The sequence below is a fragment of the Fulmarus glacialis genome, unplaced genomic scaffold (genome assembly GCF_000690835.1).
Source record: "Fulmarus glacialis isolate BGI_N327 unplaced genomic scaffold, ASM69083v1 scaffold38817, whole genome shotgun sequence".
NCBI classification, from domain to species: Eukaryota; Metazoa; Chordata; class Aves; order Procellariiformes; family Procellariidae; genus Fulmarus; species Fulmarus glacialis.
In genome coordinates this window covers 1-16856 of record NW_009223219.1, presented here as the reverse complement: position 1 = coordinate 16856, position 16856 = coordinate 1, and the positions used below count along the sequence as shown (strand labels likewise).

The window sequence follows — 16856 nt, the reverse complement described above, 5'->3', positions numbered from 1 at the left end:
TCTACAAACCCAAATATTGGATAGTCCATGGCAGTGAACACCTTCAGAATGTGTTCAATGATTATAAGAACACCTGTGCAGTTTTGTTTTTCAGCTTTTGTGCTACTGTATGTTGTGAAAATTACTGAAACTGGCATGCAAACCCAGGGAAGGGTAAAGGGAAATGTTCTGATTTTTGGTTTCTATTTTATTTTTAGTTTGCATGAAACTCTGCTTGAAAGTAGAACATTGTTTCCAGTTACAGAAAGCAGACTGAACAGCTTTGAAGTGTTCTGCTGCGTTGAATGTTATTTCCAGTTCTTTCCTGGAAAGTTGCTGTAAGTAAGGTGTGTGCTAAACACGCAGTATTTAAGACTTTAATCTTACCATGATAAAGCGACCTTCAACACTCTTTTTTTAAGAGAAAAGGAGGATGTACAGATGTATATGGAATCTCTTTCTGTGGTCAACAGCATGCATTTGTTGGTAATCAGAGCGTAAATGGCTGTCCTAATTGCTTCTCTATTTTTGCCTTCTTAGCCTGGGCATGCCAGTCATTTGAAAAACATACACATATCAATGTTCTTTTACTTCTGCAGAACATTGCACTGTTAGATCGGTGGGCAGTGTTTGCATAATAGTAATGCCTTTGCTCTTCAGTGCACTCTGGAATTAGCAGTGGTGAAGATTAGACCCTTAAAGGGCACTAAGTAGTTCTCAGGAAGCAGATTTATCATCAGCTTGCTGATCCTGGTCCATCTTCAAAACGACATGGAAGTCTTAAGTTTTTGGCTTGCTGTGAGCCACAAATAGCAAACGCTGAAAGTGTCGACTGATGATTATGAGATAGATAATATCTATGCAAATTTGAAATGTAGACCTGGCTTGAAATGCAGACTAATAATAGTAAAATGGTATGTTTTTGCCGCCTTCTTAATGGACATTTAACTAGCATGTGAGAGCTAGATAACAGCTGTGAGCCATGCATGGGGAAGTAATTTGGCCATTAAGTGGCTAAGTTTTCTAGATACTAATGCTTCTGGGCGAGTGCTTGGAGTTTTGTTGGTGTTTTGGTTTTGTTTTGGATTTTTTTTTTTTAGTAATACTTCAGTACCTCACAACGGCTAGAATGTTCTTCCTTACTAATCTTGTTTTGTAATTGATGGTACATTTGGGCAATATAATATTTTCTTCTTGTGGTGAAAAGGGGGTTGTCCAATCCGGAGTTAGATATCTGCATATTTTAAAATGCTGGTTTTCTAGCAAGCAATGCACTCACATGTACGTGTAATGTGATTCAACCATTTACAATTTGTATGACTTGCTGCTTTAATCAAAAACTTAGTTGCGGCTTTTTTCCTCTTTCTCTCTAGCTTCCGTTTTGCCTGAGAGGTTCTCTGTGATTCACGGGGATTTTTGGTTATGTACTATATCTAAGGTCTTTGTTAGTTTGATTGTAAAAATTGCTTTTGTAGTCGGTGTGTGTAATCTGATTTCTGTGATAGCATGCTGTGATTCCTTGTATGTAAGAATTAATTTTGATGTGAAGAAAACAGCTATAGGTCACAGGATAGCTGAGTCTTGAAGTATATTTGTAACAGTGGTTGTGGTGAAGGAGGAAGATGCAGTCACGTTGTGTGCATCACTTCTAAAGCTTTGGGTATGATCAACTAAAGATTTTTGTGGTGAAGGCAGTGTATTTCCTATTAATATGTTGGGAAAACATTTCTGTTTTGAAGACAATAGGACACGAATTTTTGGAAACTTAAGTAAAAGGTTGTTTGTTTTTTTTTTTACAGCACGTCTACAAAGAACATCTTCTGTTTGTTCCTCTGGTTTTTTTGGCTCATTGTGTTTTAATTGTCCTTGTCAGTATTTTGTAATGTTACATGTCAATGATAGCAGCATAGAGAGCTTAGTAACTGTTCCACGGTTGAATAATTGCAAGACGTTTTTTTTTCCCTCCATTCCAAGAGCTGAAAGATTAGGAAGGGGAATGGGAGCAGGTGAATGAATTGCTACTGCAGTGTTCCCACTGGATCGTACCTGGATCTCTCTTTTGCAGCAGCTTCCAACTACTCGAGGCCTGATAGTTTTAAACTGCTTAATCTCTAAGTATTAAGACCAAAAAAATTGCATTTTTTCAGCTGAGTAGCCTTCTGGAGTTTACATATCACCACTATTGGAGAGGGCAGATAAGCAAAGCTGAAAAATTTGAAAAGCATTTAAGCACCTAAACTTTGATTGCATGTGGCTGACAGCATCTCATGTTTCTCAGATAAATCATCAAGGATCCTTTCTGTATTTCCCCTGCTTCCTCCTGCTCTTGCCTTTGTTCTAATGAATGGATTTAGGAATGAAATAAATTATGTTTTTAAACCTTTACTAGTTAAGAGAAGTGTACTGGTTTTATGACTGTAACTTCATACAAATATTGTGGGATTTTTGAGTTTTAAAATCCTCAAATCTGAGCCATAGCCTGCCAACAGTCCCTTGCTACACCTTTATTTGAAAGAGAAGTGATGGTGTTGTCACATTTTTGTCTCGGCAAAGGAAATGCCAGATGTTACCCCTTTTGTATTGGCTAACTGGTGATACTGTATTCTTTTGTTTTTTCCCCCCACATTTGCATTTAGAGTCCATTGTACTTGCAGTAAACAATTACTTGTTAGGTTGTCCACTATTACTTTTCTGCCATTCACCTGACCCTAGTTTCCAGCCTCATTCCCCCCCCACCTGGCTTAGTAAATCCCTTGAGAGATACTACAACTATTGGTGTTCTCCCTTCCACTTCACAAATTAATGGGCATATGCTTTGATTCTCTTAAAAGCTAATAATATCTTCCTAACTGTATTGATCTTCGGAAAAGACTTGGCCTTTTGCGGCACCAAGGGTGTGTGGAGATGCTCCTAAGTCCCTTAATACAAGGATTCTGATTTTCTGTTTTTCAGGAGCTGCAAAACTGTATCCTGCATTACATCCGCCAGGAAGAAAATTGTAATAATGAATGTATGGTCATATTTCCATCTTCTCGTGGTTAGTGATGTAGTAACTAGTTTCACATATACTAGACATGTCCATGTAATTTGTCTCCTGGAGAGTCACCCCAGTGGTGACCTCTTGAGGGTAGGGATTTTTTTGTGGTGTTTCATCATTCCTCTTCATACTTATTTTTAAGGGTTTTTGCGGTTCCTAGCTCAGGAAGTTGAAAGTATTTGCCCTTGCTGGCTCTTAATAATGCTATGCTTACGTGTGTGAATCTATTCCAGTTTTGAAGAACTACTAGCTGCTGTATCTGGCAAAGATACTTGGTTTCAGTTAGCATTTGCTTAACATACAGCAACAGTTTTACTGATCCCAAGGGAATCCCTGCTATTTTAAGGACTTAATGCATTTATGAAGCTTTTGATTTTGGGGTGAGGTTTTTTGCACTTCGAGATAGGTGCTCATATAAAAGCCGTTACTGATGTGATTTCCTTATCTTCTGGTGAAAGTGACACTTCAGAATTTAGTTTAAAATTAACATTGCCAATGACTTAAGGCAGGTCTGGCCAACGTTCTTAAACCTGTCAAGTTATGCCAGACTATTCCCATGGCTAAGCGCAACCAGGCCTGTGCTGTGTACTGAGAAGAGAACGGGAAGGAGACCATTAATGGGGCCACAAATGGTGACGAGTCCCTTGGTCTGCTGCTTCATTGTGATGACCTTGCTAACATGCAGCACCATCCTAGAACATCCTGTAAAGCTGGTCTCAGCAGCCTTGTTTCTGAGTAATCTGAATTTCTGAACAGTTTTCCTTGCAGTACATAGCCTCGCTGATGATTTTGTAACATATCCTCATGTAAGTGCTGCACTCAAACTGCTCATGGTTGCAGACTGGAAGGTTAGCTATTCTTATCTAAGAGAAATGGGGACATTTCTGGAGATGTAATAAGATGCCGTTAGTTACTGTAAAATACAGGCATTGCCATATCTTTCATTTTGTTTACTTGTTTGCAGATCAATGTGCTTTATTCTATTGATTCTTTTGATTTTCTTGTTTAGTGTGGCTGCTTTGCATGTTTTATCAACAAAGGTGTTGATACAATCAATCTCAACACTTTAACAGTGTTAGTTTCTTACAGATTCTGCGCTGACATACTAGTGACAGAAAAAATAGATCAAAGTTCACAGGTACCTGTCAGACACCATTCTGTGTTTTTGCCAACAATGATGGCATTTTTTATCCTCTTCCTTATAAATCCCCTTTACCATTTATGACATTATATAATATATTCTTTGTGAATATCAAGTATAGAGATCTGTGCTATGGGTAAGATGATCAGAGGTGGTTCCCTCAAGCTTAGCTTTTGTCCCTGTCCTCCTCCTAACAGTACTCAGTATTTTTCAAAGTTGTTGCTCCAAGACTTTGCTGACGATATGCTTTAGTCCCTGACTTTTTTATATGTGTTTGGCTGGTTGGGTGTCCTGCGCTATGCTGGGATAGTCTTTTTCTAAACAAATCTTCATTACGTGAGTTTCTTCTTGAGCTTTTAATTTAGTTGTATGGCCATTATTTTGTAGGCTAAAATTATCTATTTAGTAATCTGATCTTAGAATTTTTGTGGAGTTCCCCGGTCTGATAGTGTGCTTATCCACTTCCTTGGTTTAAATTGTTTTTTCTTCAGGTTTTGAGCTAAATAAGTGTAAACGCTTACTGATGCACCTTTTTGGGGGGTTGTAGGTACAGCTCTTGCATTATCAAGTGACTCAAAGCATACTTCCTGAAGTGAAGGAAACTTTCAAGTCTTTTTAAGTAGTTAAAATAATTCTTTACCCTGTCTTGAAGATCTCAAAGCTGTTAGAATCTTAAGAGGTTGGCATGCTTTTACTGTGGAAATGACTTCAGTAGAGGAGCTGGAAAAATGGAAACAGTGTGTGTTTGGTATAAAAGCATTAGGAAAAAAATAAACAGCTGAACTGTTGAGATATCCTGGCTAAATACCCAGAAGTAAAATCTGCTGGGATATTGAAGCTGCCTTTGAGGACAGCAGCCTCTCATATAGCTAGGATGAGATTTTCATTGTTGCATTTCATGTATCTATTTCAGTCATATCCAATAAGCAATGAAGAATAGAACAAGGGGGTTGTGTTGTGGTTCTTTTCTTGCTGTTGTTGATGTCACTAGCCTGAATACGTTAACAGAAGCCAACTGTAAAATGATGAGACCTAATAACTGTAAAATCTTCCAATGTAATGGCCATAAGCTGTTAATCCAGTAACCATGCATAATGTTTCTTTTCTTTTAACTTGTCAGTTTCTGATTCCAGACTTGATGTAATGTATTTCTTTTCCTTCTGCATTCTGACTTGCAAGTGGTTTGCTTAAAGTCAGAACGCTGTTTAAAACCCTGACTCTGTGCATTTTAATATAAATATCCTTTCAACTCGATATAGGTTTTTAATAACCGTTTACTGCTTTGTAACATAACCAAATGGTAAGAATGAAGAATATAAATAACTGTTGAACTGTATAACTACTTAAATATATGTAAATACTTTATGTTCATATTGTTAAAAGATACTAAGAATGACCTTTCTTTTAGGGAATAACATGTACAAATACAAACTAAAAGCAAGTAATTTAAAATTATGTCATTACTGAATCTGGTGATTTTTCCACTGTCTGATTTAGATTATTTCCTCCTTTTCAAACATGGAGGCAATAATTATTTGGATTGCAACTGACCCTAGGAGTCTAACTTCTGGATCCAAGCCCCTTGTGCTTGTCAGTATAGAACAGGATGATGGGGGTTTGTCCAAAATAGTTTGAACTTGTAAGATCTAAGACACAAGCCCATGCAGGCTGATGAGGAGATGATAAAGCAACACAGGTCAGGAGGAGAGCTAGTGCCCTTAACATATGCTGAAACAGTTTGCTTTTACTATTCCTATTTTTTGTGTAATTTTGTATGCAGTTAACCAATTTGAATTTAAGACAGCAATGCAATACTATCACTAACGTACCCTTAGGAGTACACTGTTTTGTCTAGCGCTAGTTACCAGGGCTGGCATCGCTGCAAGCTGTACTGGCATTACTTTGGGAGAAATGCTTTCCAAAGGAGGTATTTCTGGCACTAACATCAGATAACTTTGTATCTTTAAATGCCTGCCAATAAGTGAGCTGTGTGTGAGTTTGACCATCCGTCATCTGAACAAGTTCTTTCACAGCTTGGGCTTCTTAAGTATAATGGCAGTTTGATATGACTTGTACTCTGAAGGTGAGGGGAATCAGGATAGCACCCTTCATGATCAGGAAGGCCATGGACTGCTCCAGCACAGCCTCCTGAGCTCGGCATGGAAACTGGGTAGATTATAGCAGGTTTTTTTCCCCATCCTTCTACCTTGTGGGCGAAATGCAGCTATTCTATACTTAGCTGCTGTGCAAAATGGAACCACGATGACTTCAGAGGAATCAATGTCACTTCGGCATTTGGCCAGTGTTTTTAGTGGCACAGTTCCTTAATTATGAAAGTCGCTTAGTACAAATAACTCGGCTCTGCTTTTCCTAGCAAGTAGGAAACTGAATTTGCAAGGATCCTGTCCTCTTGAGCTTATAGTGAGTACTCGAGAGTGTGTACACATACTCATGCAGTGTCCTCACCTGTCCAGTGCCCAAGCATGCTGATGGGCTCAGTAAGTGGGGAAGATGCCTTTTTAAGCTGATCTGTTTTCAGCCTCTGGAAATGATACAGTTTTAGTGGGAATGGTAGATGTGACCATTTCCAGCAATGTCTTTGCAGTTTCTCAAGTGGGAAGTGACTCTGGCTTTGAATCTCACTGTAGTGTTTTTTTATATAAATTGGTCACTCTTACTAGTCAGCTTAAAAAATTCTGTGTTCTTTCAGATGGGGTGTTCTTTGTTTTGTGTTTAGAACATGTTTCAAATTAATCATGAATTGGGCATTTTATTTTCTTGTGAGTACTGAGGAAAAAAATACTGAGCTGCTCTTTTCATGGCCAGCATAGAGGAATTATCTGTTCATCTTGGAAGGGCAGGGCTTTGGTTTGGTCCTGGGGTAGGTGGGCTCTTGATTGAGCTTGTGGGGTTGTTAAAGCCTGTCACTAGACAGCTGTTTGTTTTTCTGAGATTTCCAGAATGAGGTTTTGGCAAAAATGAACCGCTTTTACATCTGGTATGGATAACAAGTCTCTTGAGGCAAGATAACCTGCTAATCAATGTTGACATGTATGAGAAAAGCCATTGTCATCTGTTGGATTTTTAAAGTTATTTAACTCTTGCTTTATATTTCAGTAAGCTTAAATGTCTGTGAACAAGGTGCCCGTATCGTGGCGGGCGAGAACACTACTTCTTTGTGTACTATGTTGTCAAGAGTAGACTGGTAATCCACAGCAAGTTAGTGCCTTGATTTGACTTCAATGGAAAATGATGAGGAAGAGGTTCTTACTGAGAGTGAATTCTTACTGAGAGTAAATTCAGCTTAATGTGTTATGTTTTGATAACAATTTTTTTTTCATTATATCCCTCCAGTGCATGCACAATACCTTCAGTCTGAAAAAATTTCTGCTACTGTATTTTCTTCTTTGGTAATATTCGTCATAAAGCTTTGAAAATGTATGTTTTCTGGAAGCCAATAACTTTTTAAAATATTATTGCAGTACCTGCTCCGGTCATCACTGCCACAACTGCTAAAATGGAGGTGGTTTCAGCAGAAGTCAACAGCTTGCTCCCTGAGGAAATAATGGATACCGGTATAACTCTGGTGGAGGACGACAGCATTGAGGCGGTTATCGTGTCGTCACCGATGGGAGATTCTATTCCCATGGAAACAGAACTGGAAGAAATAGTGAACATAAGCTCCACCAGCGACGCTTCAGCTACGACTACGGCCGCAGTCACCACTGAATCGGTTACTGCACCCAGCAATCACTCGGGCGACATGACAGTGAACACCACAACCCCAAAAACTGATGTGAATGCGGTAGTAAAGCCTACCTTTCCAAGTGGCCTCCATAAACTTGGTTCTCAGACCCCTGTCACTATATCAGCCAATCAAATTATTCTGAACAAGACCGCCGATATTAAAATAGGCAATCAGAGTATTAAACCGGATGGGCAAAAGCTAATTGTAACAACTTTGGGCAAGTCAGGCCAACCTATTGTTTTAGCATTACCCCACAGCCAACTCCCACAGGCGCAGAAGGCCACGTCCCAAGGCCAAGGTGGAGACTCCAAGGTACAAGGCCAGCAGATCAAAGTTGTTATTGGAGGTCGGTCGGAAGTGAAACCTGTTGTTGGTGTCTCAGCTTTGACGCAAGGAAGTCAGCTGATAAACACTACGGCCCAGCCTTCTGTTTTGCAGACCCAGCAATTAAAAACAGTACAGGTAAAGTGAGTTATGCTGATGAAACATCTGAAAAACAATTTGTGGCTGCAACTGTTGTCCATTTCCTTCACTGATTGACACACGGTTGCTTTCAGCCTTTGCATTTATTCCTTGTATTAAAAACTAGAATGCTGCTCTTAGCCCGTGCTTTCATCTGTTGATGCATTTACCTTTTTATGCCCTTTATCTCTAGCTACTGTCTAGAAACTTAGGATTTGCTAAGAGAAAGTGAGCTATTAGAGTTCGTAAACTGAAGAGAATTTTCCCATTATTTTCATTTTATAAAAATAAATTCTACATGCTTTCAGGAAGACTGAATTGAACTGTATATGCCTGTTGTTCTTTATTCAAAGTGTACGCTGCTTTACTCCTTTATGAAATAGTAGCTTCTGCCTATTATGTTTAGTTTGTTTAAATAAACTCTCTGAAAAAACCTTCCAGCATTTGAAAAAGAACAGAAAGGTATATCTTGTCTGCTTCAAATCTAGTTAAGCTTGTTAATAGATACCAATAGACTAGATGCTATCGTAAACTGGACGCTTCAAGGTCTTGTTTCTGAATCTCTGGCAAGGATCTTGAGATATTTGAAACCACAGAGAATCTGCTGGGATCTGAAAATGTGTTGAAAAGACTTGGGTTGTGACCCAAAAGTCTGATTTTTCATCTGGTATATATCAGAACTAAATGTAAGTGACTTTGTTCTAGTTGGCAGTGAGGCAGAAATAAGACCTCATGAAAGTGAAGGAAAAGTAGAACTTGATGCAGGTTATGATGGAGAAATACTTATTTTACAGTCTAAATGAAATGGGAAATTAAACTCTAAGTGTGCTAATAAAAACTAATTTGCTGCATGTGAAAAATGACAAACTTCTAAGCATGTTGTTAGCCGAATGGTAAGTTCCCCGACTAGTACTTGATGGCAAGCAAATGTAAGCAACTCTCAAAATGGTTTGTTTTAATGCTGCAAATGATCCCTGCACCGATTTCTGCTTTCTCCTTTTTTGTTGCTACATCATACCTGTGGAAAACATGTTTAATAATGGCTGTTTGAAACATATCAATTTTCTTAAGTGAGTTTTATTTTTGTACCTTGATCATTAATGATATGGTTGTCATTATAGCTTTCAAAAAAGCTTCTGCTCTTGGCTCAGCATAGGAATGTTTAAGAGTGGATCAGTTCCTGTTACTTCACTTCTGTTACTCACTGCCAAGTGACAGATAGAGGAAACTGAGGAGAATGACTTAGCTGTGATGTGCTTTCGCTTGCATGAGGTGACCTGTGCCATCAGTGACTGAAATACAGGGACTTGGTGATTGACCTCTGCAGCTTGTCATTAGGAATTCTACAGGTTCCTTAATAGAAGCTGTTACAAATGGACTTGCAACCATTTGTAAATCTAAGTGAAGTTTGAGAAAATTTGTTTTGTTGTGGTCTCTTTTTATTAAACATTTGCTTCTGTTTGCAAAACAGATCGAACTATTAACACCTGGCATTCCTTTTCTCCTATAAGGAGAGGAGGAAGTAGAAATGAAAAGCAAGAAGGCAATGTTCAGTTGGCTACAAGTATCTGATACTGCAGGAAAGATGATTACATTAGCACAGTGCTTTCCCAGACAGTGCTTTTCCCTGTAGGAAGTTACTAAAGTATCAGAGGGATATGAGGCTAGGCGAGACATTAATGGTCTACCCTATCATGAATGACAGGGGAGGTAACCCATACCTTGAGTCCCTGGCTTAGAAAACGAAGTCATGCATTTATCCCATCATTCTGAACAAGCCTCTTAACCTTTCAGTGAGTGGTAAAAGGAAGCTGTGAATGCCTCCCTGCCTCTCAAGGGTCTTGTGTAACTTTTGGCGTTGTGAATCAGGTATTTCAGATGCAAGGCAGCACAGCAGTTCGACTTTGTGCTGAAAAGTGAATTGGTAAAAGATTAGATGACAAAGAGCTCTCTTCAGTTCTCCTTATATCCTCACTGTTGTAGGGGCTTTGCAGGTCATTAGAGAAACTCAGTTAGCCTTGCTGTCATCTAATTGTGACATTTGAAATCTCAGCACTTGAGAAAAGGCATAATTGATAGAGTTGAGCAAAATGTTCCTTGGAATCTGGCTCCCTCTCTGATTACAATTTTAGAGGTATGAGGCTGTGAGGTGTAAAATGTGGCAGGACCTTGGGCTTCATCTATATCCAGAGCATTATTACTGTCCCTTGGCAGCTTGTCCTGATTTAGTTGAAACCACTGCACTGGGTGTGTGAACAAAACTACTGGGCAAGTGCATCTGCTTTCAACCTGTGGCTCCTGCCTGTGTGCAGGCTTAAAAACAGTGATGTGCCTGCTGGTGTACTACTTTAGTCCAAGTGCATTAAGCAGAAGTTTGGCCTTGCAGATGACTGTTAACCAGATGTCCAGACCCATTGCCATTGCTGTCACTAAGCTAGTCTAACTTGAACTTGTTTTGATGTGGTAACTGGCTCTGTGTTTCAGCAGTTAAATCTACGTGTCCATAGCATCGTGGCTACCATGGCAAGACAACTGCTAAGCCATCATTGTGGCTTCATCTCATCATGGAAAAGTGACCTCGTGCACTTGCTAATCTCAGAGCAAACTCCCATTCCTAGCTCAGTTTCTTCATCTTCTCTGAAATACACTGTTCTCCTCTTCTATTTCTAGAGTCCCTGATTTTTTCATATTATGCCAAATATAAATTACGGAGGGTGTGGCTACATGGACAAGCTCCCATGAGGTCATCTAGGGAGTCGATTTATAGTATGTTAGCTCCTTTGTGGTAGCTGACTATGTGGGTATTCAATCCAGCAGTAAATGCGAGGTGTGCATGTGCCTTTTTCTGTATGAATAGAACAGGGTTTGACAGCTGAAAACAGTCCAGTCTCTACTGAAGTGGGTAGCAAGTTTCCCATTCCTGCCTAGAAGGCTCTCACAGGTGGCTGGGGTTGTCAGCTTCAGTGGCAAAAATCTCAGAAAGGCTCGCTTGGCAGCAAGTAGGGGCAGGAGTGCGCTGCCTGCACTTGGGGGTCAAGGGCTGTTCCTCACCTATAACCAACCACGTTTGAGTTTTGCCATGTTTCCTAAGCCCTGAGGGGATTCACTCGTTTGTTAGACCTCCTTTTTTGTAGACAAACAGTTCACCCAAAAAGCAGGGGCGAATTTATCTGAGGAGGATATTGCAAGTTGAGTCTGAGAGAAGCAGGGCTACTTGTGTTGACCAGCTATTGTTTTGGGATTTTTACGGTTTTTCTGAAATACTTCATGTTAACAGGTAGCTAGTATTTTACATGTATTCATGTAAGTCATTTAAGCACATTATTGACTGTTACTGGGAAACGACTGCTGTTGTCATCTGAATGTTGATCATGTTCTGAGCCAGACTTTGTCCTCGCTTCAGAGAGTAAAAGCAATAGCAGTTGAGTTACAATAATACCTTATGGCAGGATAAGATTAATTTCAGCAGAACAGGAATCTCAAATCAAGCAGGTGAAAAGTGGGTAATTTATCAGAAATTGAAGTGTGTGCAAATTTGCAAAAAAACTTACTGATAAAAATGCCTGCTCATCTATCAACTGTGTATGTGCTAAGAGAACTGAATCCTTGAAATGTTAAAATGGCTTTGAGTTAAATTTGTAAACTGGGCTGTGAATGAAGCTTCCTTCTTCAAACAACTTTTATTTCAAGGTTTTAGATAATATATCTCCAAAAAGAGCGGATTTTTCTCTTCTCTTTCATTTTAAGCCTTGACTATTGTATGCCACCTATAAAGCAGCTAATGTGGCCTGGGTGCAGCGTATTTGGGTAAATGACCTTCACCTGCTAATGGTCTGAGGTGGAGGTTTTCTCTGGGGAACACTTGTACTGTAACTGTGGAGCAGCACATGGCTTCCTTTAAATGAGGTTTGTTTTCTGGCACTGCCTGGTATCAGAGCTGTTCATTGCTGGCTTCCCTTGGCTGGGCACAGCTCAGGCACACAGAGGCGGTGTTTGCTTTCCATGGGAGGCTGGAGGGCTCCAGTGCCATAGCAGGGGGGAGCTCCAGCTTCCCCGTCTGCGCTGTGAGTGCACTGCTGGGAGCTGAAACAGCCTCATGAGTGCTTTTTGCTGGGCACTGGGGAATTCATTATGTGCTACTGAATACTTCGAATGTTTTGGTGTTACTCTGCTGTAAAGGAAGTGTTTTCAGTCAGCAAATTCTATAAATTGGGTTTTGTGTAGGAAACCATAACATCCAGCCTACTCAATTGCTTCATTTAAGCACTCACAAATTTCTGAGGCTGTTATAAGTAGCTGTCATCTCTCTATCTTTGTACGTCAGTGAGATTTCTCCAGTTAGCTACTTGAAACAAAGGTGGTTCTACGCCTTTGAGAGGCAGCTCCCCACATGGATGCCAATGTCATGCCTCTCTGATATTGTTGGAGTTGGTGGCTGGTGCCCCTGGGATGTGGCTGGGTGTGTGTGGTGGAGGAGAAGGCAGTATGGGCCTGACCTGTAGGGTGTGTAAGTGCAAGGGCTTCAGTAATGCCTTCCAGCATGCTCACTTGGACTCAGGGAAAAACCTGTTGACTGCAGAGACTGCCTGCAGATGCAGACTAAAATAGTCTTTGAAAGAAGTCAGCCTCCTAATTGAACTATTCACCAGCTGGATGCCAGTGTATAGAAACTACTAGGATAAACGCATCTGGTAGTTAACTTCTGTCAGTGTGGAAAAGGGGAAAAAGTCTTGTTTAAGATTGTTAAGACTATAAAACCCTGCTTATAAAGACTTCAAGTTGAAGTGATCTGTCTCATCAAATTGCACGTCCACGTTCCTCATCCAGCTGTGTTTCAGGAGACTGGATGACGGAAGGAAAAAAAGCCCCCCTTGTACCTGGATGTAGCCAACTGATTTGTTCTTGGCTAGTGAGTACCCAAAACTTTCAGGGACTGATGATCCACGTACTTTTTGAGAACAGCAGAAGGCTGTTTCCCCATTTGCAGGATAAAAAGTGTGCTGCTATGTCAGAATAGGTCAAGAGATGTTTCAGAGCAGTAGTTGTCATATTTAAATCACTCGAGGTACGAGTTTTGTCCTGGTTGGCTGAAAAAGAAGTATCTTTTTTTAAAGCTTCAAATATTGAGAGTTGTGCATTTAATGTTAAGATTTTTGTATAGACCAATGGCATGTAAATAGTTTCAGCATCTTGAAGATGAGGTCTGTTTGCACAGAGAGATATCTTACAAAAAAGCTGTAAGGGATTTGGCTATCCTGCTTTGGTGGCTGGTTTTCTAAAGTGGCATGTATGATATCCTAGTTCTGTCCATAGTGAGAAATGGAGGTGAAATGCAAGATAAGCAATTATTCTTCTAACTATGTGTGCGAGTATTGCCCTTTTTATTTTCTAATGTACTTAACAATACAGTAATTTAGATCCAAAATGCTCAAGTTATTTAGATCTTTTTTCCTCCATCTTTCAGATTGCGAAGAAGACCCGAACCCCAACTTCTGGCCCGGTGATCACCAAGCTGATCTTTGCAAAACCAATCAATAGCAAAGCTGTTACAGGGCAGACCACTCAAGTGTCACCAGTCATTGCAGGTTGTACTACTTTAACTTGTTTTGCTTTACCATTTTTAAAGGCTGTTCAAAGAGATGGTATTGTAGAAATTTTTCTGTCTCAATGATTTTACTGTAGTTTCTGTTTAAGTACCTCAAGCAATTGAAAAAAAAAAAATCAGCAGAGAATTTTGTGGGTAGAAGCAGATAAATGCAGTTGTTGGTACCTTTACACTTTGCTTGTTTAGAATTATCTTTGCGATTGTAGAGTTTGATCATTTTGCTTTTACTGTAAGATACTTTTATTTTCTGGATTTTGGGGAGAAGAAAAAAAATACCTCACAACCAGAGAAAAGGCGACTCGATAAACAGAAAGTATTTGTAGATACATTATATAAATACACAAGGGGAAAAGGAGATACATGCTCTAATCTGCTTGTAGTTGGACTTAAATGTAATACATGCAAATAACGGGAAAAATGTTTGAGTGTGAATAAAGCTGTGTTGTTCCTGTTAAGTTGCTATTAAAGTTTCTGTTAAGTTTGTTAAAAACAAAAACAAACAAACAAAAACCAAACCCCAAAACATGAAAAACCCCGAAACAAGCCACTTGGGGCTGCATTACATTTTCATCTGGCAATACATGAAAATTGGTAAACAGTAAGGAACCACCACAAAAATAATACTAACAAGAACATGCTTTTAAGTTTGCTGCCTCCAGAATGAAGGGAAATGTCCAAATCAAAACATATCTACATAATATTGACAAGCAGATATGTTACAAAATAAACAAACTTCCAGCTTTTAAATCAGTATGTTGGAAAATCAAGAGTATCTGTCCCTGAGCCTGTGAGAGAAGCATCACTGGGAGGTAAAGATGCTTCTCTAATTGAGAGGGAAATCTTTTTAAACATCTGCCTTTCCTCTCGCCATCCCAAACATCCTCTTGCCAGCTTTAAGAGGCTGGCATCATTTTGGGGAAGGTGTAACATGTGTGTGTTGTGTTTTGATTCTGTGTGCGTGTTTTTATGAATCTGATAAATATTTTTAATTGCCTGGTAATTTCTGCAAACTGAGGTGGAAGTTGTAAATTTGAAAGACTTGTCAATATAAGCGACAGATTCTGTTTAGGAAGCTGATACCAAGGGGCGCAGAGGGGATGTAGTGAGAAAGGGAAAGCTGTCACCAGGAAAAAACAAATTCAAAGCATTGAATACTGTAGATGGTAAAATTCGCACAGACTGATATTTTTCAGGTTGCAGGTGGATTTAGCGGCTGCTGGCAAATATCTGTGCTGTACTTAGGCTGCACAAAAGTGAAGGTTATTTTAGAGCATGTAGACCTCAGAGGAAGGTAGCTTCCCACAAGGATGATGGTTTTTTCTTGTTAGTTCCAGTTAACTTAATTGTCATGCCACTAGTTGGTTTTGGATGGAAAAGTTATGCTGGGGTTTGTTTCTTATTTTGATAAATATAGTACAAGAGAATGGGTGACAGAGAAGCTATGACAGAAATGCGTCTGAGCCAAAGTGCAGCAGAGGAAAGCTCAGTGGTCAAACACTCTTTAGAAAGAAACTCAAGTATGAAAAAAAGAAAAAAATCTGTTTTCCACTCTGGGAGTTTTGCAATATTCCGAAGATTGATTTCATGATTTGGAGCTGCTGGTTTTGATGTTTAACCTTTTTTGTTGTTGTAAAAGCAGATAGTTTGTAGAGTTACACCACCACCCATATTTTCACAGGAATGTCATATATTCTGTTAGGCAGTGAAAAAAACAACCATCAACACAGAGAAGAAAAAAAAAAAAACAACTTAGAGTTGAGAGCAGACAGGCCGAACACCTTTTTCTTGGTCACTGTAACAGCTTGTTTCTGACGACTGAGGTTTTAAAAGGAAGTAGCCCCCCACAGATGCTCAGTTTCACTGTACATTGGCAGCAGCCCAGGGAGTTCCTAGGAAACTGCCAGCTGGCTGGGTGTTTGTGCACAACACAGGTGTATTGGAGGGCTGCACGCCTCAGGATGCTGTCCTGGCTTTAAAGAATTTTCAGCTGAATGTCATGGAAAGCTCAATGTACATTTCAGCTTTTTTAAGCCTGAGTGAGCTGTCTTTGTATTTGCAATAATGCCAATTATTTTCTTTGTTGCTAAATCTAACTTAAGGAATGCCAATGTCCTTCCTACCAGGTAATACACTCTCAGAAGTAGGGATCAATGGCATGATATCCAGAGAAAACTTTGCTTTAAAAGTTAATGTAAACAGGGATAACTTGAGCTGATGGTATCTTCATTGTTTATAGGTAGGGTTCTTTCACAGTCTGCTCCAGGAACACCACCAAAGACAATAACGATCTCTGAAAGCGGAGTCATTGGATCATCTTTGAGTACAACACCACAACAGACACCGAATAAAATAGCTATCTCACCACTCAAATCCCCTAATAAGGTAAGGATCTGATTCTAGCTGCAGCCTTCTATCACTCCTGCACAGTGGTCTGAATGGAGCTCTCTGTGTCTTTGCTACAAGCTGTTTATGATCCCGCTGCTCCAGAGTCTCCATTGCGTATCATGATGCTCTGCGGTAATGGCCTAAGCTAGATTTTTTTGCAATTGGCTCCCTTACTGTGGTTTTAAGTAAGTATGCATTACTGCATTAGTTTCCCATTCCTGCCATTTCTTGCCGTTCCCTAAGCATCCGTTCTGAGAGCAGCTGTTCTGTCTTAGCCAGGTGCTCAAACAGTGTGGTTTTTTTTTTTTAATGCCTTCATAAAATGTCAACAGGCTGTTTAAGAGGACACCTCAATGATGTTAATAGGTCAGCACTTATTAACTGTTGCCTGCTACTGCATAGATAATTTAGTCTTCCCTAATCACGTCTGAAGTAAATGAGATTTGCAACGGTCCTTGACAAATACAGAGCTGGAGATAGAATCATAGAATCATAGAAT

At 39.7% G+C, this 16856-nt stretch overlaps 1 protein-coding gene across 1 annotated transcript; it reads left to right on the top strand.

Annotated features, from left to right (window-relative positions):
* Positions 1-2991: 2991 nt before the first annotated feature.
* On the top strand, positions 2992-16398 carry LIN54 (lin-54 DREAM MuvB core complex component). Its single transcript, XM_009581737.1, has 4 exons — positions 2992-3016; positions 7640-8367; positions 13832-13952; positions 16209-16398. Exons 1-4 carry the CDS (start codon positions 2992-2994, stop codon positions 16364-16366), a joined length of 1032 nt encoding a protein of 343 aa, XP_009580032.1. The 3' UTR covers positions 16367-16398.
* The last annotated feature ends 458 nt before the right edge of the window (positions 16399-16856 follow it).